The 19186-nt window shown below is 46.8% G+C and overlaps 1 protein-coding gene across 10 annotated transcripts in view; it reads left to right on the forward strand.

Annotated features, from left to right (window-relative positions):
- The window catches only part of LOC144110486 (transcriptional activator Myb-like), a 195247-nt gene that overhangs the window by 88396 nt on the left and 87665 nt on the right, over positions 1 to 19186 (forward strand). For all 10 annotated transcript variants that reach the window (XM_077643419.1, XM_077643420.1, XM_077643422.1 and 7 more), the window contains exons 9-11: positions 14782 to 14915; positions 15823 to 15948; positions 17168 to 17290. In XM_077643419.1, coding sequence (XP_077499545.1) covers positions 14782 to 14915; positions 15823 to 15948; positions 17168 to 17290 — 383 coding nt within the window. The remainder of the gene's footprint in view (positions 1 to 14781; positions 14916 to 15822; positions 15949 to 17167; positions 17291 to 19186) is intronic.

The raw sequence follows: 19186 nt of genomic DNA on the forward strand, positions 1-19186 counted from the left end.
TTGTTTCCAGTCCTTCATGTGTGTCTGCATCTTTTGTAAAACAGCGCGAACAACGACGGACAAGAACAAGAGGGACACGGGACGAGTGCTGACTCTCAACTAAGGTTTTATTAGCAACACCTGGTGCTTATGAAGGGAGAAACATACACATATAGTACAACACGATACGCTAAAAGAGATAAAAGGTGAGGCAGCGATGCACGCGATGCTCAAAGGCCACCAAGAAAAGCTATCTCTTTTGTCACTGAGGGTGACTGACGGTTTGCTGACACACTTTGGCTCTTGACTGATATAGTGTGATTCCATTATTTCTCGCGTGGTTTGATCACAGTGCGTGTACAGCACCTTTGTGCTACACCACATGGCGACAAGCGACAATCTTGTCTCTGTGCGCTGTGCCACAACCTTTCGTTTTTTCCGACGGTTCCCTCTCCCTTTGGATCGCCGGACATAACTGCTTTAGTTTGATGGTAGCTGATATTGCTACATTAACTTCATACCGACTTGCCACATTTTTCAGCCCATGGGTGATGCGATGTACGTAAGGAAGAACAGCAACTTTTTTCTTCTGTTTTTCTTTTTGGTTGTCACGAGTCTTCTGGGTGTCCTGCTGTTTGACCCACTTGAGCAAACGAGAGCAGGCCTCTGTTATCATGCAACTTGGATACCCGGCAAGCCTAATCCTGGAGAGCTGAGACTGGAAACTATCGCAAAGAGCATGGTGACAGGATTTTGTATTGGAATTACAGAGGCAGGAACTGACAATGCCGTTTTTAACAATTTTTGAATGACTTGAATGGGAACTAAGGAGCGGTTTGGTTGATCTAGGGTTGTATTTCCAGCAGACATGATCGGGACCAAACCGCAGGCGCAAATCCAAGAACTGCAACTCATCATCGGATGGTGTCTCAAAGGTGAATTCCAGCCCTGCTCCACATTCTCTGAATACCTTCAAAATGTCAGACATGCGCGATGCTAAACGATCACCGTCGGTAAACACCAGGTAGTCGTCCACATATCTCACAGTCTTGAGGTGCAGTGCCGGTAGTTCCCTCTCGAGGTCCCTATCTACGTACATCAGGAAATCTTTGCTAAGGACCGGGACGACGCTTGACCTGATACACACTCCTGCCTTCTGTGAATAAAGTTTGCCCTGCCAACCCACGACAGTCGAACACAGGTAAAACCGGAGTAGCTCTAGGAAACTTTCAACTGTCAGACCACACTTCGTGACAAAGGCTAGCTCATCATTATCATCTGTAATACATAATTTCACACGTTTCAACAGTTTGTCATGCAGTAGGCTGTAATATAAGTCCTTCACGTCGATACTAAAGGCGACACGGCTTCCTGGGTTACGATCCTTCAGGAAAGAAACAAGCGCAGCAGAATTTGGAATCCTTAAGGGGTCATTCAAGCGCAGGTATGAAAGGTGTCGTTGCAAGAAGGTTGACACATGCTGTTGCCACGTGCTCTTCTCCGAGACGATCGCCCGAAAAGGGACGTCGACCTTATGCATTTTGCACTGAAGAACATCTCCAGGTGAAGTTTCTTGCACTTGCCAACCTGTGTGCACAGCCGTTCAAGGCCAAGGCTAAAGCAGTTATGTCCGGCGATCCAAAGGGAGAGGGAACCGTCGGAAAAAACGAAAGGTTGTGGCACCGCGCACAGAGACAAGATCGTCGCTTGTCGCAAAGGGGTTGTGTACCAGATTCTACTCTCCTGCGGAGCCCAGTACATTGGACAGACAGGACTGTGCTTAAACAAAAGGTTGCAAGAACACAGAAATAATCTAGAAAACAATAGTGAACTTTCATATTTGGTGAGCCATTGTAAAAAGTGTGAAATTAATGAAAAAGAAAAAGAAAAAATGCACAGCCATGTGGTGTAGCACAAAGGTGCTGTACACGCACTGTGATCAAACCACGCGAGAAATAATGGAATCACACTATATCAGTCAAGAGCCAAAGTGTGTCAGCAAACCGTCAGTCACCCTCAGTTACAAAAGAGATAGCTTTTCTTGGTGGCCTTTGAGCATCGCGTGCATCGCTGCCTCATCTTTTATCTCTTTTTGCGTATCGTGTTGTACTATATGTGTATGTTTCTCCCTTCATAAGCACCAGGTGTTGCTAATAAAACCTTAGTTGAGAGTCAGCACTCGTCCCGTGTCCTTCTTGTTCTTGTCCGTCGTTGTTCGCGCTCTTTTACAAAAGATGCATATATACCACTCGCCCAACTGAACGTTCTGCTTAGCTATGTGTGTCTGATTACCAAATGAATGCATGTAAGGGCCGCGTTTCTTTTTTCCCAGATTCGAGGGCCAATTTTCGGAGTGCAGCCCATACACGCGATGTGCGTATTTTTTAAAAAATAACACCACTCAGGGAATGAGCAGCATTTATTCTACATTCCGTTGCCACTCGGGGAGTCTTCCGACTCCGAGCACCAGCTGGTGCAGTGCTCTGGTGCACGCTCATCCGACAAGAAGCTGCACAGCATGTTTATTGTCAACGCAAAGCCGTTGTTTTGCACTTCTGTCACATACCACAGCAGCTCTTCTTCCAGTTCCGGAAACTTGCTAGGCTTGCCTCGGAATGCACGCTTTTTGCAGCTTGTGTTCCTCAATGCATCCTTTTGGATGCACCATCGTCGGACACACTTCTCCGCCACGCCGAATTTCCTGCCCGCTGCATGCTTGCCGTGTTCGAGAGCAATCTCCCAGCCGTGAAGCTATTAAGGGGCTTGCCTATAATGTCCGGCGACAGCACGCGAAAGCCACAACTACAGTGAACTAATATGCTACCGCAACTCGCGTGCCTTTGACAGCCACAAAAAGCTGGAGCTCGTAATACTGATGTTGATATGGATAGCGGGAGCTCGTGGCAGAGGAAACAGTTGATGATTATGATGAGCCGCGGCCTCGGGCATCATCTGTGGACGGCGCCTGGAAGCTCCTGTGCGTGTGCACGGCCTCTGCGATCAAGTGCACTGCTGCTCGCAGCCGGAGCTGATCGTGGAGGCCATGGCGCGTGCATTTGGATGGCTATTCCCGCTTGGGTCGTGGAAAGTGTGGGAGCGGCCCTTACAGGGATATTTTTTTTTTTTAATATTTCCTTCGGGAAAACGGGGTGCGGCTCGTACACGGGTGCAAACCTTACAGGCGTTTATACGGTACTTTAATGATCACAAGACAGTCCTTGTCACCTTTAAAGGGACTATGCAACGAATAAAAAGTCACTTGTAAATGTTTTCAATGCTTAGAAATTATGCTAAGAAGCATTCACACAAAGCATCAGTCTTCGGAAATGAGCCGGCAATTTATTATGAACTTTTAAAAACCCTGTTTTTCAAAATTGGTGTACTCATAGTGACCGATTTTGGAACTAAAATCGTGGAACAAAGACGTCACTGTACCATGACGTCGCCAGGCCACCACACGCTCTCATTCGCTGGAGCCACAACAGCCACGACGTCACGGGCACACTTCCGGCAGCCGTGAAAATAGTCTGCTCGTGCCGCTGCGCGACCCTCTCGGGCAAGCGAGCCAGGGCATTGCCTTCGCGCATATGGTTTCAATTTTCCTCTGCCGCCTCCTTCTGTCGGTAGTTCCAGAGCCACTCGCACGGCTCTTCGTGCGCACGCATAGGGCTTGATGCCCATCGCGGCCGTAAAAGCGAGCAGTCGCACCTCGAGGTCCGGGTTTATTACTGCTAATTACCACAGATGACAAGCAAAGAAACCCGACGCGCGCCGTAATCCAGGAAGGAGAAGAGACCGGAGAGATGCCGCCACGCCGCCGTCGCTGCTGCTGGGGGGCTAGGAGCGACAACCGGAAGTTGCAAAGCGAACGTCATCTGATGACGTATTCAAAGGCGGGGCGCAGTCCCGGACCTGTTTTCTTTATTTCTTTCTGGTGCTCCTCGTGTACGAGTTGAGGGGGGAAAGGAGGAGCGTAATTTTTAATCGTCTATATCTTCGCTATTATTGATGCTAGCTCAAAAATTCTTGCACTGGGGTGACGAGTGATCGAATGCCTATCTCTCATCTGCTTTACGTAATCTCAATTAATTTATTGCATAGTCCCTTTAAGTGTAACTGTGACTCATATAAATGCACAGAACGACTATAACAATCACTGTATCATGTTTATTTATTTATTTCAATTACCCTCTTGGCCCGGTGAGCTTTATGGATGTGAGTGGAACGTAAAAAAAGGGGGGGTATGCGGCATTGTAAATTGTGAAGGCAAAATGCGGTATACATTACAGATATTACGTAATAAATAACAAGCACAACAAATATTTTAGGTGTCTGTGTCAAATTATTTGAAGCTAGAAGTACACGGGAAGGCAGAATCTGGAAACAAAACAACAATCAACGATGCTTAAGATATAGTATACAGGCAGTAACACTCAATACTTTTTGGTTCATCGTCACCAGCAGCCTGACTACGCCCACTGTGGGACAAAGGCCTTTGCCATGTCTCTCCAATTAACCCTGTCCTGTGCCAGCTTTGCACTGCAGAAATAAACATACACTCGCTAAAATTTTTCTGCAAAAAGGAAACTCGACGTTTGAGGACCCGTACGGGTCTCTTGATCGCATAGAGCACCGCATGGAACGACGGTGGCATAAGTTCGATTAAAATTGAGCGGTGTCCGATTGTAGATTTCTGGAAGGTCTCCAAATGTCCTGTTAAAAACACGCTTCGCGATATGTATATGAAAAGATCCTAAAAGAAGGCGCGATGACAAGTTTTTCTCTCTGGCAATGTCTGATGCTTCGTCCCAATCAATGGTGCATTCCGCCAAAGCATTAGATGTGCAGCGGCCGTTCGTGTCGACGTCATTCTGATACTCTTTGGGCCTGCGTCTGAAGTTTCCGGTTTCGCCAATGTAAGCAGCGTCACAGCCTTGACACGGTATTTTGTACACCACACCCGGTTGCCTTGAGAACCCGGACCAGCTGTTGCTTCAACTTGCTGGCAGGCACATGAGAAATGTGCACATCATAACCTTTGAAAATGCGTGAAAGTGCTTCGCTTTCCCGGAAGCATTGTGAAGTAGTTTTCGATTGCAGGTATCATGTCACATTTCTAACACGAAAAGAGGAAAATACAATGCAGCATTTGGGAGAAACCAAACTCTTATTCAACAACAAAAGAAACCATCTAAGGATAATGGACAAGACGAGAGAAAGGAAAGCAAAATGCAAATGCAGCGTGATTTAGGTATGAGAGCGAAAAGAAGGTTCACTCAAGGTTTCGTCCCAGTGTCTGAGTCGATTGGAGGTGGTGCGGTGAGGTATTGGCGTAAACGTGGCGTACCAGGCAGAAGTAGGAAGAAGGCGTAGGGTAGAAAGATGGAGATCGCCACCGCAGACAACAACGCTGCGGCACAGGACCTACGATGTGGCCCAGTCAGGAAGCCAGCGCAGCGGTGGGATCTGAGAACAGTGCTCGCAGTCGTCGTTCAAAGTCGAAGACCAGAACCTGCAGGTCATGGGTGGTGCCGGGAAGGAACAGTGTCGCCTGGGTCCGTGAACTTGGGCTGTCGACGACGGCCTGTCCCAGCCAGGTAACCGTGGGCGCTAGCAGGAACCGAGAATGTCTGTCGCCGATCGCGTTCCCGCTGTTCTCTCCCGCTCACGCACCACGCGCCTCCGTTCTCTTCTTCTTCTGCCGGTCTTCTTCTTTTTTTTCGTTCCCTCTGCGGACGTGCTCGCGCACCACGCGCCTTCCTGCTCTTCTTCTCCGGCTGGTCTTTTTCCTTTTCTTTCCCTCTGCATATGTGTGGAAAAATCAGTCTCAGCTGGAGAATGGCGCTGGCTCCCTACAAGGATACGGAATGCTTGCTCGCTTGGTTTCTGCGTTTTTCTGCTCTTGGCCAGGACGGGAGGCGTGAGTGGAGCGCTCTTTGCTTTTCATTAGCTGCTGAGGATATCCATTGTTTTTCAAGTCTTGCTTCACTTTGTCGATTTCGCAGTGGCGTTTTTCCTGGCACGAGCATAGGGTGAAAGCGCGATTAAAGAGCGATTTGGCGACTGACCGCTTGTATCCAGACTGAAAGTTAAAGTACTTCCCGGTGTGCGTCGGTTTTCAATATACTGAGGTTTCAAGCATGGTTGTTTTTCTCTGTATGAGGACACCAAGAAAATGGATTTTTCTGCTCGCTTCTTCTTCCACGGTAAATTGTACTGATGGCTGAATTGAATTTAGATGAAGGCTGCACATTTTTGTGAGGCATATTGCTGGAACAGTTGTCCACATAGCGTAGGAATAACTTTGGGGCCGGTTGGAATGTTGGAATGCCGGTTGGAAGAACTTTGGTGCTTGCTCGGAATTTTACGGTAGTGTGTCATTAACCCGTGTTTGATCCCTCACCCACTCTGCCCGTTTCCTGTCTCTTTGCGTTACACCTATCATTTTTCTTTCCAAAGTTGGCTGCATTTTCCTTAACTAACGCTGAACCCTTTTCGTTAGCTTCACTGGTAAGATGCAGTTGTTGTATACTTTCTCTTGAGGGATGTTGGTAAACTTACATTCATGGTCTGCGATATGTGCTTGACATGACTGACGCCAGATGTGGACGACGAACGAAGAACTTTTATTGAAAGGCACGCAGGAATATATAGGCCCGAGCATCCTGATAGCGTAGCACGGAATCATGGTTCGCAAGAACGTATTATCTTCCCCCCAACGGGCTCTACTTAAAGTTCTCGTGTCTGAACCAGTCCGGCTACTTGCGAAAACGAGCACTTCTACGGAGCGGTGGTTCCTTCCCTGCAGTAGATGGCATCAGCTCCAATGGTGGCAGGTCTGCACTAACAGAGGTTGTCGCTGCGTCATCCACTAGAGGATGTTGAGGGGTGGCCGGATTCCTTTCTTCTGACACTTGAGTTGATTGGGCCCTGTCGTTACGCAGAGGACCGCTGAGTGGAGACCGTCCATTTCGTGGTTCTGTTGCACATGGTTGCTCTGAGACTGCCGCAGGACCAGCAGAGTGTGGCCGTAGACGGTCAGCATGGGGGTATCGAAGATGCCCCTGCACTTTCACAACATAGTACGTCACAGCGCTCACAATTCGGTGCACCACGCCTTCCTCTCAAGAGTCATGTTCCCCTCGCGCCGTCGTCATGTATACACGCGATCACCTCCGAGAAATGCACTCTCAACACCACGCGACATATCGCGCTTTTCTTTCATGTCGACTTGTTTTTGCTGCATGTCACCGTCAAAGCTGGGTTTGAGCAAAGAAAGCTTTGTGCGCGGTTGACGCCTTAGAAGCAACTGCACAGGTGTTTGTCTTGTCACACTGCTTTGCATATTTCTGTTGGCAACAAGAAAATTATGAATGCACTCCTGATGCGAACGCACGCGAGTATCATCACGTTCCATGACCTGCTTTAGCAGCGACCGTTTCATCGTCTGCACGGTGCATTCAGCCGTACCATTGAACGCGGGGTGATATGGCGGGCTAAGGGCATGCTTTACGCCAAGAAGTCCGAGAATTCTGCTGACGTGAACTGCAGCCCGTTGTCACCGACTGATGTTTCAGGCAGTCCGTAGGCTGCAAAGACATTCCTTAGTTTCTCAATTGTCTTCGTGGTAGACGTTTTTGTTTTTATTTATTACAGAGACCTGCAGCGCCCGAAGGCATTATTGCAGGGGAGGAAACACAATAACTTCTGCTTGTTTGGCAGAAAGTAGCACAGGATAACAAAAATACAATGACAAAACTCATAATGGATGAGGAAAAGCATGCACTGAAGGAGGACAACCGCGCTCCAGAAATACAATGACACTAATGAAATGACAGACACGCGCAAGAGAACTGCGCACCATGTCACACATCAGATAAGAATGCGTGCAGCATTCAGTGATGCCGACTGGCAGCCTGTTCCATTCATTGATGACATCGGCCAAACTTCCCACCCATTTAGAGGAAGAATCAACTGGAACAAGGAACACATTGGAATTCTTGCGAGCAAAATCACGGGAAGCTCGATGGATGCAGCGGCACGGGTTGGGCAGATGATTGAACTCCCTGACAGATTTTGCACTTTCAGCCGTCCATCTCGATAGCTTGACCAGGCCACCACACAAAGCTTCTGTAAAACATTTCATGCGGGTGCTACCTGGATGTCTGTCATAAAGCAAATCCAACACGTGTTCCCTCAACTGATGCAGTTTACCACTCACTTAGTACTCCATGTTAGGCATCCTTGGTCAAGTGCCTTCATTTCCTCAGGGTACTGGTTTGGCCAACCATGCAGGGTGTATTCACACATGACTCAAAGTCAGGTTCCGCTTTGTGGCCTCAGCAACATCCGCAACATGTAACGGCAGGCTTTCAAACGCTTGTTAGTGACTGCGACATTGCAACTAGCGTGGAAAGCACAAGGACAGAGGCAAAAGGAACAGACGAGACAGCACGCTAGACTTCAACTGACGTTTAATGCACACGTAACAGATTTTAACACTTGCTTTCGGCGCATGCTCAGGAGACTGTGCCCCCGCCCCCCTCCACTTTATCAAGAAGCAGGTTGTCAAAACAAGGAATAAACATTTAAACCAAATTGATGCGCAAGTTTTTCAACAGATAGATTATCTCCTTTTTTGTGAGGGCTACTGAGGGTGTGCTCACGCACTTGTCCCCTGCCTTGTCAATGCAAAATGCCTCAAATATTTCCCTGTCACCCTGCCTATGAAGCCGCCTCAGCACTCTGGTGTGGCTAAAGAGTGGAACACATTTTTCTTCATTACCGCCTGCTGTTTTTATTTTGCATTTGCGGCAATGTGCGGCCAAATGGCCTCCGGCCATCAGAGCTGCGACTGTAGACCGGTGTTTTCGTAGCCTTTCATTAAGGCACTGGCCTGTTTGGCCAATATAACACTTACCACAGGTCAGTGGGATCAAGTACACTACACCGATGGTGCAGTTCACAAACCGCGTGGCATGTTTTGTTGCGCAGGTTTTTGCCTGGTAAGCATTGTTCACCATTCGGCACATCCTAGACAGCTTTTGTGGGGCTGTCAAAACGACACGGATGCCGCACTTTCCCGCAGCCTTTTTGGGGCGATGGGACAAGTTGTGCATGTAGGGCACCGGCACCGGACGTCCCCCCGGGCCGTCATTGCAGCAGCCTGCTGTCTTGCGTCCCTGTCGGAGCTCTTTAATAAGGCTCTCAGCGACGGACGCGAGTATGCTGTCAGGGAAGCCAGCGCTACGCAGACGGAGGACCTGCTGTTCAGCACTCACGTTCACTTTGTGTTCACAAGACTTCTGAAGAGCGGCTCTTAGGCAGTTCAGTGCTATCCCTCTTTTTACGGTTCTCGAATGGGCCGAATTATAGCTAAGAACAGGCTTTTTTGAACGAGGGAAGTATGTCCAGCATAGTGATCTACTACTAAAGCTAATGCTGAGGTCAAGGTAACGTAAGCAACCCTCATCAGGAACCTCACGAGTAAAACTCAGACCCTTACCACATTCTTGGAAAACACTAAAAACACTCTTGACCATGTCATCTCTTCCATCAGGCGACACACTTTTTAAAACAACAAGATAATCATCAACGTATCTAAAAATTTTTGCAACAAAAGTCACGCGAAAAAATTTCTTTGTCAATAGACGCTAAAAACAAGTCGCTTAAAACCGGTGCAATACGCGAACCAATACATATGCCTTGCTTCTGCAAGTAAGAAGCATTGTCAAACTCAACAAGTGTAGAAGAAAGGTAAAAGCTAAGCAATTCTAAAAAGTTATCTACTGAAATCCCAGATGAATTTTGGAAGACAGTCACACCCAGCGCATCAATGCGCTCTCTGACCGCTGTGCAGAGTTGTATGTGTGGTATAGAGTAAAAAAGATCTACGTCAACGGAAAAAGCATAAAACGCATCACAGGTTTGTTCATGTCTCGAAAGGAAGTCTATTACTTGATTGGAGTTCCGAATTAAAAACGGATCATCCAGAGTCAACAAGTTAAGGCGTTTTTGTAGAAACTTGGAAAGCTGTCCCTGCCAGCAGAGTTTTTCCGTAACTATTGCCCTAAGAGGTATCCCTTCCTTATGGGTCTTAGCAGAAAAAAACAAGCTCAACCTATCCCTTTCTGAGCCCGCAATACTTTTTCCGAGGTTTACAAGGTTCATATCTTGGCATAGGACAGACGCTCTTTTCTTCACTAACGAATACACACCACTAACAGTCACTAACGAATACACACCAACTAGCCCAACTGTCTTCCATGTTCAAACGCTTGATACCAAGAAATGCAATTAGGGTAAAATTACATCCTGGCTATCATAGAACTTGAGTTATAGGGTATTGAAGCAGGAATGCACATTTTTATTTGCATTTCTGAAGCGACAACTTCAAAACTTTATAACGTAAGTTCTAGGATGGGCAGGAAGACAATTTTACCTTTATTGCATTCCTTGGTGTCAAGAGAACCCAATGGCGTACATTTCAGCAAGTTTCCCGCAGCAAATTTTTTTCAAAGCTCTTCACAAAATACATGCATAAAAATTACAAGCAGTGGTGGAACTGCTGCGCCATTTGCGCCAAACTGTGCCAGATCAGAAATCCTGCTACATGCTACTACAAAATCGATTTTTCCCTACTTTTGCACCATGTCTGCACCAAAGCGCCGCTGAATAACTTTGCCGAGAGCAAAAACCGAAATTCACTGTAGCGGAACCCGACATGTGCTGGCAACTCTGTTCAATTCCCGTGCTGATTGGAAGAAAGTGTCCATCTTCATCCCTGTTGGTCATTGCAGCTCACGAGGTCTCTGCCCTGATGGATGAGTTCAGTGTTTGTGTCTCAGAAGTTATTAGCCAGACAATCTGAACGACTTGATGACTTCTGGCAAAAATTTTTCAAACTCAAGCAAGAGGTTGGGGCTCGAAAATATCCCTTGTTGGCAGCACTCTTAAAAGCACTTTTGTGCCTCTTGCACAGCAATGCTCATTTGGAGAGGGGCTTCAGTGAAAATCTGAGAGTGCTGGGAGACCGATCATCCTTTTCAATACAAAGTGTAAATGGGCATAGGTCTGTAATGACATATTCCCAGCGTTTCGACCGAAATCCAGCTGCCATTGCTATGACACAACGATCAATTAGAGCGGTGAAAGGATCACGGAAGTGACAGCTGCAGTGGTTGGAGGCACATGCAGCAGAAGAGACACGTGCAAAACAAGCAAAAGAAGGCTGATTTACCGGACAAGGACAGCCAGAAAAGAGGTCAGAATGAAGACAAGGTACTGGAAAGGATCAGGCTAGCCAGGAATATGATCACCAATGCTGGGCTGCTTTTCGCAAAAGCCGTCAAGTCTAAAAATTTTGCAGATGTTGCAAGCCCTTCTGAAGAATGGACAGGAAAGGCTCGCAGCGGTGTTGTCTGAGCTGGAGTCATCAAGGAAAGAGAAGAAATAGTACCTTGAGTTTGCAGTTTTAAGAATGGTATCATTTCTTATAGCTTTGTTGCATATCTCGTTATGTCTTCTCTCTGAATAAAAACGGCTTTGTTTTTAGCTAAATTTCCTGTTTGCTTATTTTTGAGGCTCTTTAAGGAAAGAACAGCACTTTAGATTGAATTTGGGCTTGAAGCTTGTTTTTGCATGGCTGTGGTCGTCATAAACACGTGAGCAATTGGCTGTTCCAGAAATAAAACAAGGCTTCTTTTTTTAATTGTTTTGAGACATGAAATTTTGCTACGAAACAGTTTTTTTTTCCTCCTACAAAAGCTCAAATATCTGCTACAAAATGCCATTTTTCCTGCTACAAAACTTGAAATTGCTGCTACAAACTGCGATTTCTTCTGCTACAAAAGCTGCTACAAGAAGCCAGTTTCCAGTTCCACCCCTGCATAATTGCTCAAGGAATTGTTTTACATGAAATTAAATGACATATTTAGAATCTGCACACAAAAGTACATGTTCCCTGAAGATTTCCTAACTGGGACTTCATTGATAATTTTTTTTTTCCCAGACCAAGCTGCCCCCTTAAGCCAATAAATGTAAGCAGCACTGCGGCCAAAGTAGGCGTCGGTTTGTCCTGGCCAAGGATGCCCAGCAATGGCTGATCGTCAGTGTAAAGTGTGCATTGCCTGCCGTATAAGTACTGACGGAATTTCTTCAACGCAAAAACCAAAGCTAAGGCCTTGCAGTCACTTTGTAGGTACTTCTTTTCTGCAGCTGTCAGGATTCGAGAGGCAAAAGCTATGGGATGTTCGCTGCCATCTGCTGTCTCATGAAAAACAGCAGCTCCCAGGCCATAAGATGAGGCGTCGCAAATCATGTCGATCGGCTTATTGACGTCGTAGAATGTCAACACTTTGCTGCTTGTGCGCAGCTTTTCGGTGGAGCAGAAAGAGTAACTGGATTCTTTAGACCACGACCACTTTTGATCCTTCTTTAGAAGCTGGTAAAGTGGTAAAGGCAGGTAAATGCCCGTCTCTACCATTTGGCCAAGTTGTTCACGCAGCACGAAGACCATTCGTGACTGAAAACCGGAGCAGCATTCTGTTTCAGCACCATCTTTGCCTCAAGATCACCCAACGTGTTCGAGAACACCGAAGGAAACCTGGCCGATCTGCCACCACTCCCACTGAAGGCGTTCAAGCCAGTTATAACCTAACAGTGCTGCCTCCCATTATTGCACGTCACGAAAACGGGCAAATTCATGCGCTGATTGGCGTACACGACTGATACGTCCTTTCAGAGACAACTGCTCCCCTTGCGCAGTGACGGGCACGTGCAGAAAGCCAGAATTGTACACACTCTCTGGAACAGCTGCGCTGGTGTCAATGGCTTGTCTTCCACTTCATAACTTGATCGAGTCAAGTCTATCTCTTCTTCCTCAATACCATCCACTGTATTCAGGTGCCTTGCCTGTGGACACATTTTCTGCAGACTTTTAAACACTTGTGGCGCTTGAAATTTTTGTACCAGCACTGCTGCGATTCGTGCTTCCTGCCACATCTTTCACAAGACACTTTCACTGGCACTTGGTGGTCAGGATTCGACTTCGCCAATCTTTGTTCCCTGGCGCTCTTGCTCTTAGCCTGCAAGGAATGCAACAACAAGTTTGCTTCTCTCGCTTGCATTACAGCGGCGTCCTTTGCTGCCAGCTCTGGGTCCATTGCGATTTGAATTGATCAGTTATACTCAATAATCCATCATAGGAAGGGTTTTCTGGCGGGCTAGTTGGTGCTTCTCGTTCATGATTAAACTGCGCGAAAGAAACAGGGACAAAGACAAGAAACACGTACACACACAGAGCGCAGACTTCCCACTTTTATTCGAAAAACGCTTTGAGCATTCCTTTTATACGTACCAACCCACCACGTGACACATCCAGGGATCCAACACAGCAGATAAGTTTGACAGTTTAGTAGAGCCAATCTCGAGAACCAGTCTAAAAAATCCCAAGTGTGTGCATGCCTAAACACCCTTGATAGCTAGATAAAAGGAGAGAGGAAGATAAAAACCTGACGGTGAAACCAAAAATTCAAAGAGAACTAAAATGAGGACGGCCTAACCATGTATTACGAGCGAAAACTTACTAAGCAAAGGGATGAAACGTGAAAACAACAGTGACAACAGTAAAGGATGAAGGTGCAAGCACTAAAAAGTAGGCAGAAAAGCCTAAAAACGAAACCAGATGAATGATACAAAACAAGATTAACAACGAGGCTAACACCATGAAACCGAGAGTGAATTATGGAAGCAACAATAAACAAAGGTGAAGGCGATGCCAAAATGACAAAGGCTAAAACGAGGCTAAAATCTATGAAGGATTTAACCCTGCACCTTTACTATTGTTTCTTGTTTCCATCCTTCATAGCTTTTTCCATTCTTCATAGATTTGGCCATCCTTCATAGCCTTTGTCAATTTCGCGTTCATACACCTGCCCGTCTGCCCAATGTACACAGACCCACAACGGAGAGGGAACTGATACACAATATCTGTTGCGCATGAGATGTGCGGTTTTCTATGTTTCGTGCCACAACCTGGTTGTCTTTCCCTCTCTCGATCTGCTAAAGCACATAGCATTGCCAGCTTGAGGGGTGTAGAAAACACGTCAATCCCAAATTTCGCTGCCACTCTCTTCAAGTTGTGGGAGAGCCTGTGTACGTATAGCATAACCTCAAATTTCTTTTCTCTTGTTAATCGTACTAAGATTGTAGGGCGTGGTGAAGACCAATTAGCTAGGGAAATCTTGGAAGCCCAGGAAATTTCGATATGCAGTGAAGACACGTGCATTAGTACCCCATCTGTGTATCGATGGAGAAGGAAATGAAGTTTTTAAAACGCACTTGAATTTTGTTAGCACCTTTTATCATCTATCGGTCTTTCTCTTTTCTTTTTTTTTTTTTGCTCTTTTTCCACACGTTTTAAGATTATCAGCTTTTTTTTACCTTGTTTTATGTCATGCGCATGCGTGTTGTTGCTCTGGGATGGGGTGTGGTTTACTGTCGCATTTCATTCCATTCAGTTGTAAGTGTAGCAACCGCCCTGTCTTCGCCCTTCTTCGTCCCGTCCATATGCTACGTCTTTGTTTATGTCTGACCAACTGGCCCCTCAGTATACTCTGTTAAATTTCACTACATAAATGGCTGGTAAAACATCATGCTGGGCAACGCCCAGCAAATGACCGTAAAGGGTTAACAATGAACAGCTGAAACAGCGTGCTGTGAAAAATTACAGCAAATCAGTTGGAGCCAAGTGGCTGGGCACATGAGGTGCCCCTTGTCACCCTCCTCCTTCCTTGGGTGCAGATGGTGCCGAGCGGCTGAGGGACGTGGCTGCCAGCGTGGTTCCCGAAGTCTCCTCCACGTCTCACTGCAGCAGTGGAGGCAGCTCACGCCTTGTGACACCACCCATCCTGCGGCGAGGGAAGCGGAGACAGCTGGTCAGCTTTCCATCCTCCGCACAGGATAGAAAAGTAGTCCTGTGGCAGCACCTGCAGGCTGGGGACACTTCAATCTGTGAAGGAGGAAAAAAGAAAAGAAGTAGTAATAATTGCGTACTGGGCCCAGAGCTTAGAGGCATGCCATAATGATGCTTGTGACGCACAGGACTGCTGTCACTCAGACTGGCGCTTCCATGTCACCGAGACTGTCTGTGCACTGGCTGGGCTGAGAACATGAGCAGACGTCATGGAAAGTTTTAAAACTCAACTTGTAGGTTTGCATTTGTGTAGGTTTGCATTTGTGCGAAAGTTGGCTGCCTTGAGCACCTCAGTGGCACAACAATAACGTAAAAGTGCATGTCATTATGGACAGTGCCCATTTTGCCACCTTGAGCAGATAAACCACAGGCATCTGAAAAAGTGGCTTCAAGCATACGTTCTCAGGGTGCCTGACATGCAGGGAACAACAGTGCCTCGCTCGGGCTACTCATTGTGTGCATTTAAAAGATTCAAAAGGAGGCATGGTGTGGAGTTTTGGCAGTTTGAACAGCGTGTATGAGACAGCATGGAAAGCTCAGGTTGGCAAATTCACAAAAAAACCAATGTGGCCATTTTTGTGGTGTGGCATAAAAAGCACAGAGCACTTTGCTCACATACACGCACCTTGGATAACATGTTAACTCAATGCTGCCGAGAAGAAAACCTCATGCAGCAGTAAAGCTGAGGTTTGGGTGAGTTGGTAAGCACTCATGGTGGGTGAACAGTGCAGCAAAGGCAAGACAAGCGCTTGTCTTGCCTTTGTCCCACCTTTGTTGCACCCACCATGAACTAATGTAGCAGCACAAGTTGAGTCGAACAACACATTTAGTCACCCCCGTGGACTGAGTGTTCTTCCCCTATGGCGCAGCGGTCAGTGCAGTCACACGACTCGGACTACAGCAGCCACCTGGAAGCGGACAGCACCACCTATGATGACGTGGCGCTCGTCAGTGAAGTCGAGGTGTTCGAGGCAGACATCCTCGGCTTTCCCTCGGTACGTGATGGAACACGCAGACCCATTCATATTTGGCTCTGACGTAATCAGTATGTGAGAGTAGCAGCTCACACAGGACTGGTCATTTTGAGATGGTTGTGCAGCCTTTTGGAAGGTGCATGGTGTCGCTTCTGGTTGGTGTGCTGTTTCCTTGAAGATCCCCTTCTTTTGGTTGGCTGGGCTCAGTATAAGAAATTGATGAAAGTTGCCCTGTGACTTTATTTGTCATCGGCAGGGCTGTTGGAGTTGCTTGCTGCCAGGAAAGGAACAAAAAGTGACTTGGGAAATGCAGTCATACAGGCATGCTTGGTGCAAAAGTGGCTGCCCAGTAGAGCAGGACGTGTACAACATGCCTAGGTTGCTGTTGTCTTTTGCAGAGCTGCTTTGAGTAATAGTAAATTTGTGAAATACAAGTGGGAAGGGGAATGGCCACGATAGCTGGTGGTGCTTAGGGAGGGTGGTGAGTGGTGAACTGTTGGGGCAAGCAGCCTTCTTCTGGAAGTGAAGGGATGGCCGAGTTGAGCATCTTAGGAACTGCGACAGGCTTCCCTCGTATGACGTGTTCATACCCCTGACATCTGATACTCTGCACACTGTACACAGTGCACTTTGGCCAGGGAATTTTACAAATTGATATGATCGAGATAATATGCACAACTCTTGTTGGCATGCACTGAACTTGCATGCCAGTTTTGGAACGTACCTGCCTGATGCCACGCTGGTGTTTAGTTGGAGGCACCATGGGCTTGAGCATGGCACTTGAAGCAGATCACCAGCACAGGCGGCGGGTCGGCCAACGGAAGAAGTGGGCAGCATACGTAAGACTCGTTGTTGTGTGTGGTGCCTCCAAAACCAAGCGTGATTGGTTGGCAGCCCATTGCAGGGGGCCCCAGTGTATGATGTCTGAAGCAAAGGCGACATGTTTTCTTTTTTGAGCTACTTGTCTTTCTCGGAGCTACTTGTGCAAATTTGTTTGCACTCCTTTTCAGCTTTCTGTGCTGTGCAACATGCCTAGGTCTTTTGCAGAGCTGCTTTGAGTAATCTTTTCATCATTTACTTAGTCTGATGCATGTAACGCCCACCTGCCAAGGTCTCAACCAGAGACTGGCAGTGTTCCAAAAACTAAATGAATCACCTTCGGCTGTGCACATTTCCATACTCAAGGCAAACCCCATGTGGGAAGCGTGCGTCTAACTTTCATGCATACAACTGTTTGCAGCTGCACCAAGCGAGGCCAGTGGCTGTTGGGTTGTCCAAAGGGGAGGAGGTGCCCCGAAGTGGGGTGGCACGGCTGCGTCAGGACACAACACCCAAGAAGCCGCTGCCCTTCTCACCTTCCCAGGTGCGTTGCGTGCCATTGCTCTTTTTTCAGAGGCTGCCAGGGATCCCATTGTGGGCATTGTTTCACTGCAGAGTGGTGTTCATAGCAGGGGCCTCCAGCAGCCTGTGTGCGGCATGGCTCTGTCTAACTCGCACACCTCGCTGGCCAAAAACACTGCTCATATTCCCCACCACCATGCTCTTATGTACTGTACGTTGCCCCTTATAAGTTGACGTTTCTCTTTCGAAAAATGGCCATCCAAAGGTTGGGGTCGACTTGTAATCGGAGTGACCTATGGACCTCCTTCACCCCGCGACGTCACGAGGATGCGGTGGCGCTGATGTCAGGAGCGACTTTCGCATGGTAGGCAAAACAGGTTCCTGCTGCCCGTGCCTACCGCAGCTGCCTTAGCTATCGGCGGCTGCATCATGCCTGCGTACTGCAGAAGCACCATGTACTGACCAGCTGCGTCACTGTTGGATCCGCGTAGTAGCATAAAAGGAAATTTAAATTAGCCCCGATATGTTTCTAGCAGATAAATACCGCATAAGGAAACTGGCTAACAGGGAATGGGCCGCGGTAGTAAAACGCGAATTCTGGGAGTCGATCGGCACTGCCACTGCGTTTATTCACCTGAACATCAGCATGTTGCGCTCATAACTGTGCAAAGAAAAAAAGCTCATATGTAGCTGTGCACGTATTTTATCACCTTGAGCCGGTGTGCACGGGGCGCCAGCAAGTTCACTCGCCATCAAGGAATGCATTCTTTTGTTAATAGCACAGCATGTTTAAATGACGCGTTTTATGGCATTTAATATATACCTGAAAATGTTTTTTAAATATGACTGACGTAATTATCTGATTCGAGTTGAAAGAAGTCTGGTAAGTTCTTGCGCGGTCACGTTGGCATGCTTAGAGTAACGTACCTTAAGTGTGCTAAACGCCACATGCTTTTTCATATATTGCATCACGCATGTGTCATGTTTCATGATGTGGTCCATGATCGCAAAGCTTGTTTGGAGAAGCAGGCGTGCTACTAACAGACACATGGCGAGATTGAGAGGGGACGCGGCGATGAAAAGTGTTTTCGTTATTTATGCATGCGATATGTACCTAAAGTTGGTGCAAATATTAAACTGCTGCGCTAGTTTCAGTAATGCGCTTTATTTTTATGTATACCTGGTGCAGTTCTTGAGTCATTATAATTAACACCCTCGTTAAGTCACCCCAAGTTCTTAAATAATTGAGTAGAAAGTGCGCTATTTTTTTATGCCAGCATGTTCACAAAGCCGTGTTCTGTATGATGACGCTGTTAGCTCTTCTTTTAGATGATCATGTACTTATGAATGCATAGTTACATGAAAACGTTTCTTACGAAAATAACGAACATATATATAGTACTGCACGTGTAGGAAAAAATTAAGTGATTTATTACACTTCTCAATCTCTCACTCGGAAATCGTTTGTGGCAAATAGAATCATTATATTTTCCTGCGTTAACGAAATTACGAAGGTGTGAGTGATGCCGAATCACAGAAAATGTGAAAGGTCAGAAAACGAACCTTAACGTTTATTCCCTCGTTTTTGGCCTCTTCGCTTGCGCTTTGGTCAAAGAAATGGGGCAATGAACTCAAAGAAAGCGTCAAAGAAATCAGAGAAATTACCTCACAATTTTCGACAACACATCAAGAAAGAGTAATTTATAAATTTCTACTGAATATTTTGCTATAATTTTTTCGTCACGAAACAGATCACCCCAGGGTAAGAAAGAAAATAATTCCAGAAATCAGAAATTTTCACCAAATCGACCAGTTTAACAAGGGGAGACAGAAGTCGGCCTGGCTGGTGCGTGATCCTGCGGCTAAAAACAGCGCTTAAGCGAGACGGAGAATGGGAGACGACGCTGTACCCACTTTT

This window comes from Amblyomma americanum, chromosome 11 (genome assembly GCF_052857255.1).
Source record: "Amblyomma americanum isolate KBUSLIRL-KWMA chromosome 11, ASM5285725v1, whole genome shotgun sequence".
Lineage (NCBI taxonomy): Eukaryota > Metazoa > Arthropoda > Arachnida > Ixodida > Ixodidae > Amblyomma > Amblyomma americanum.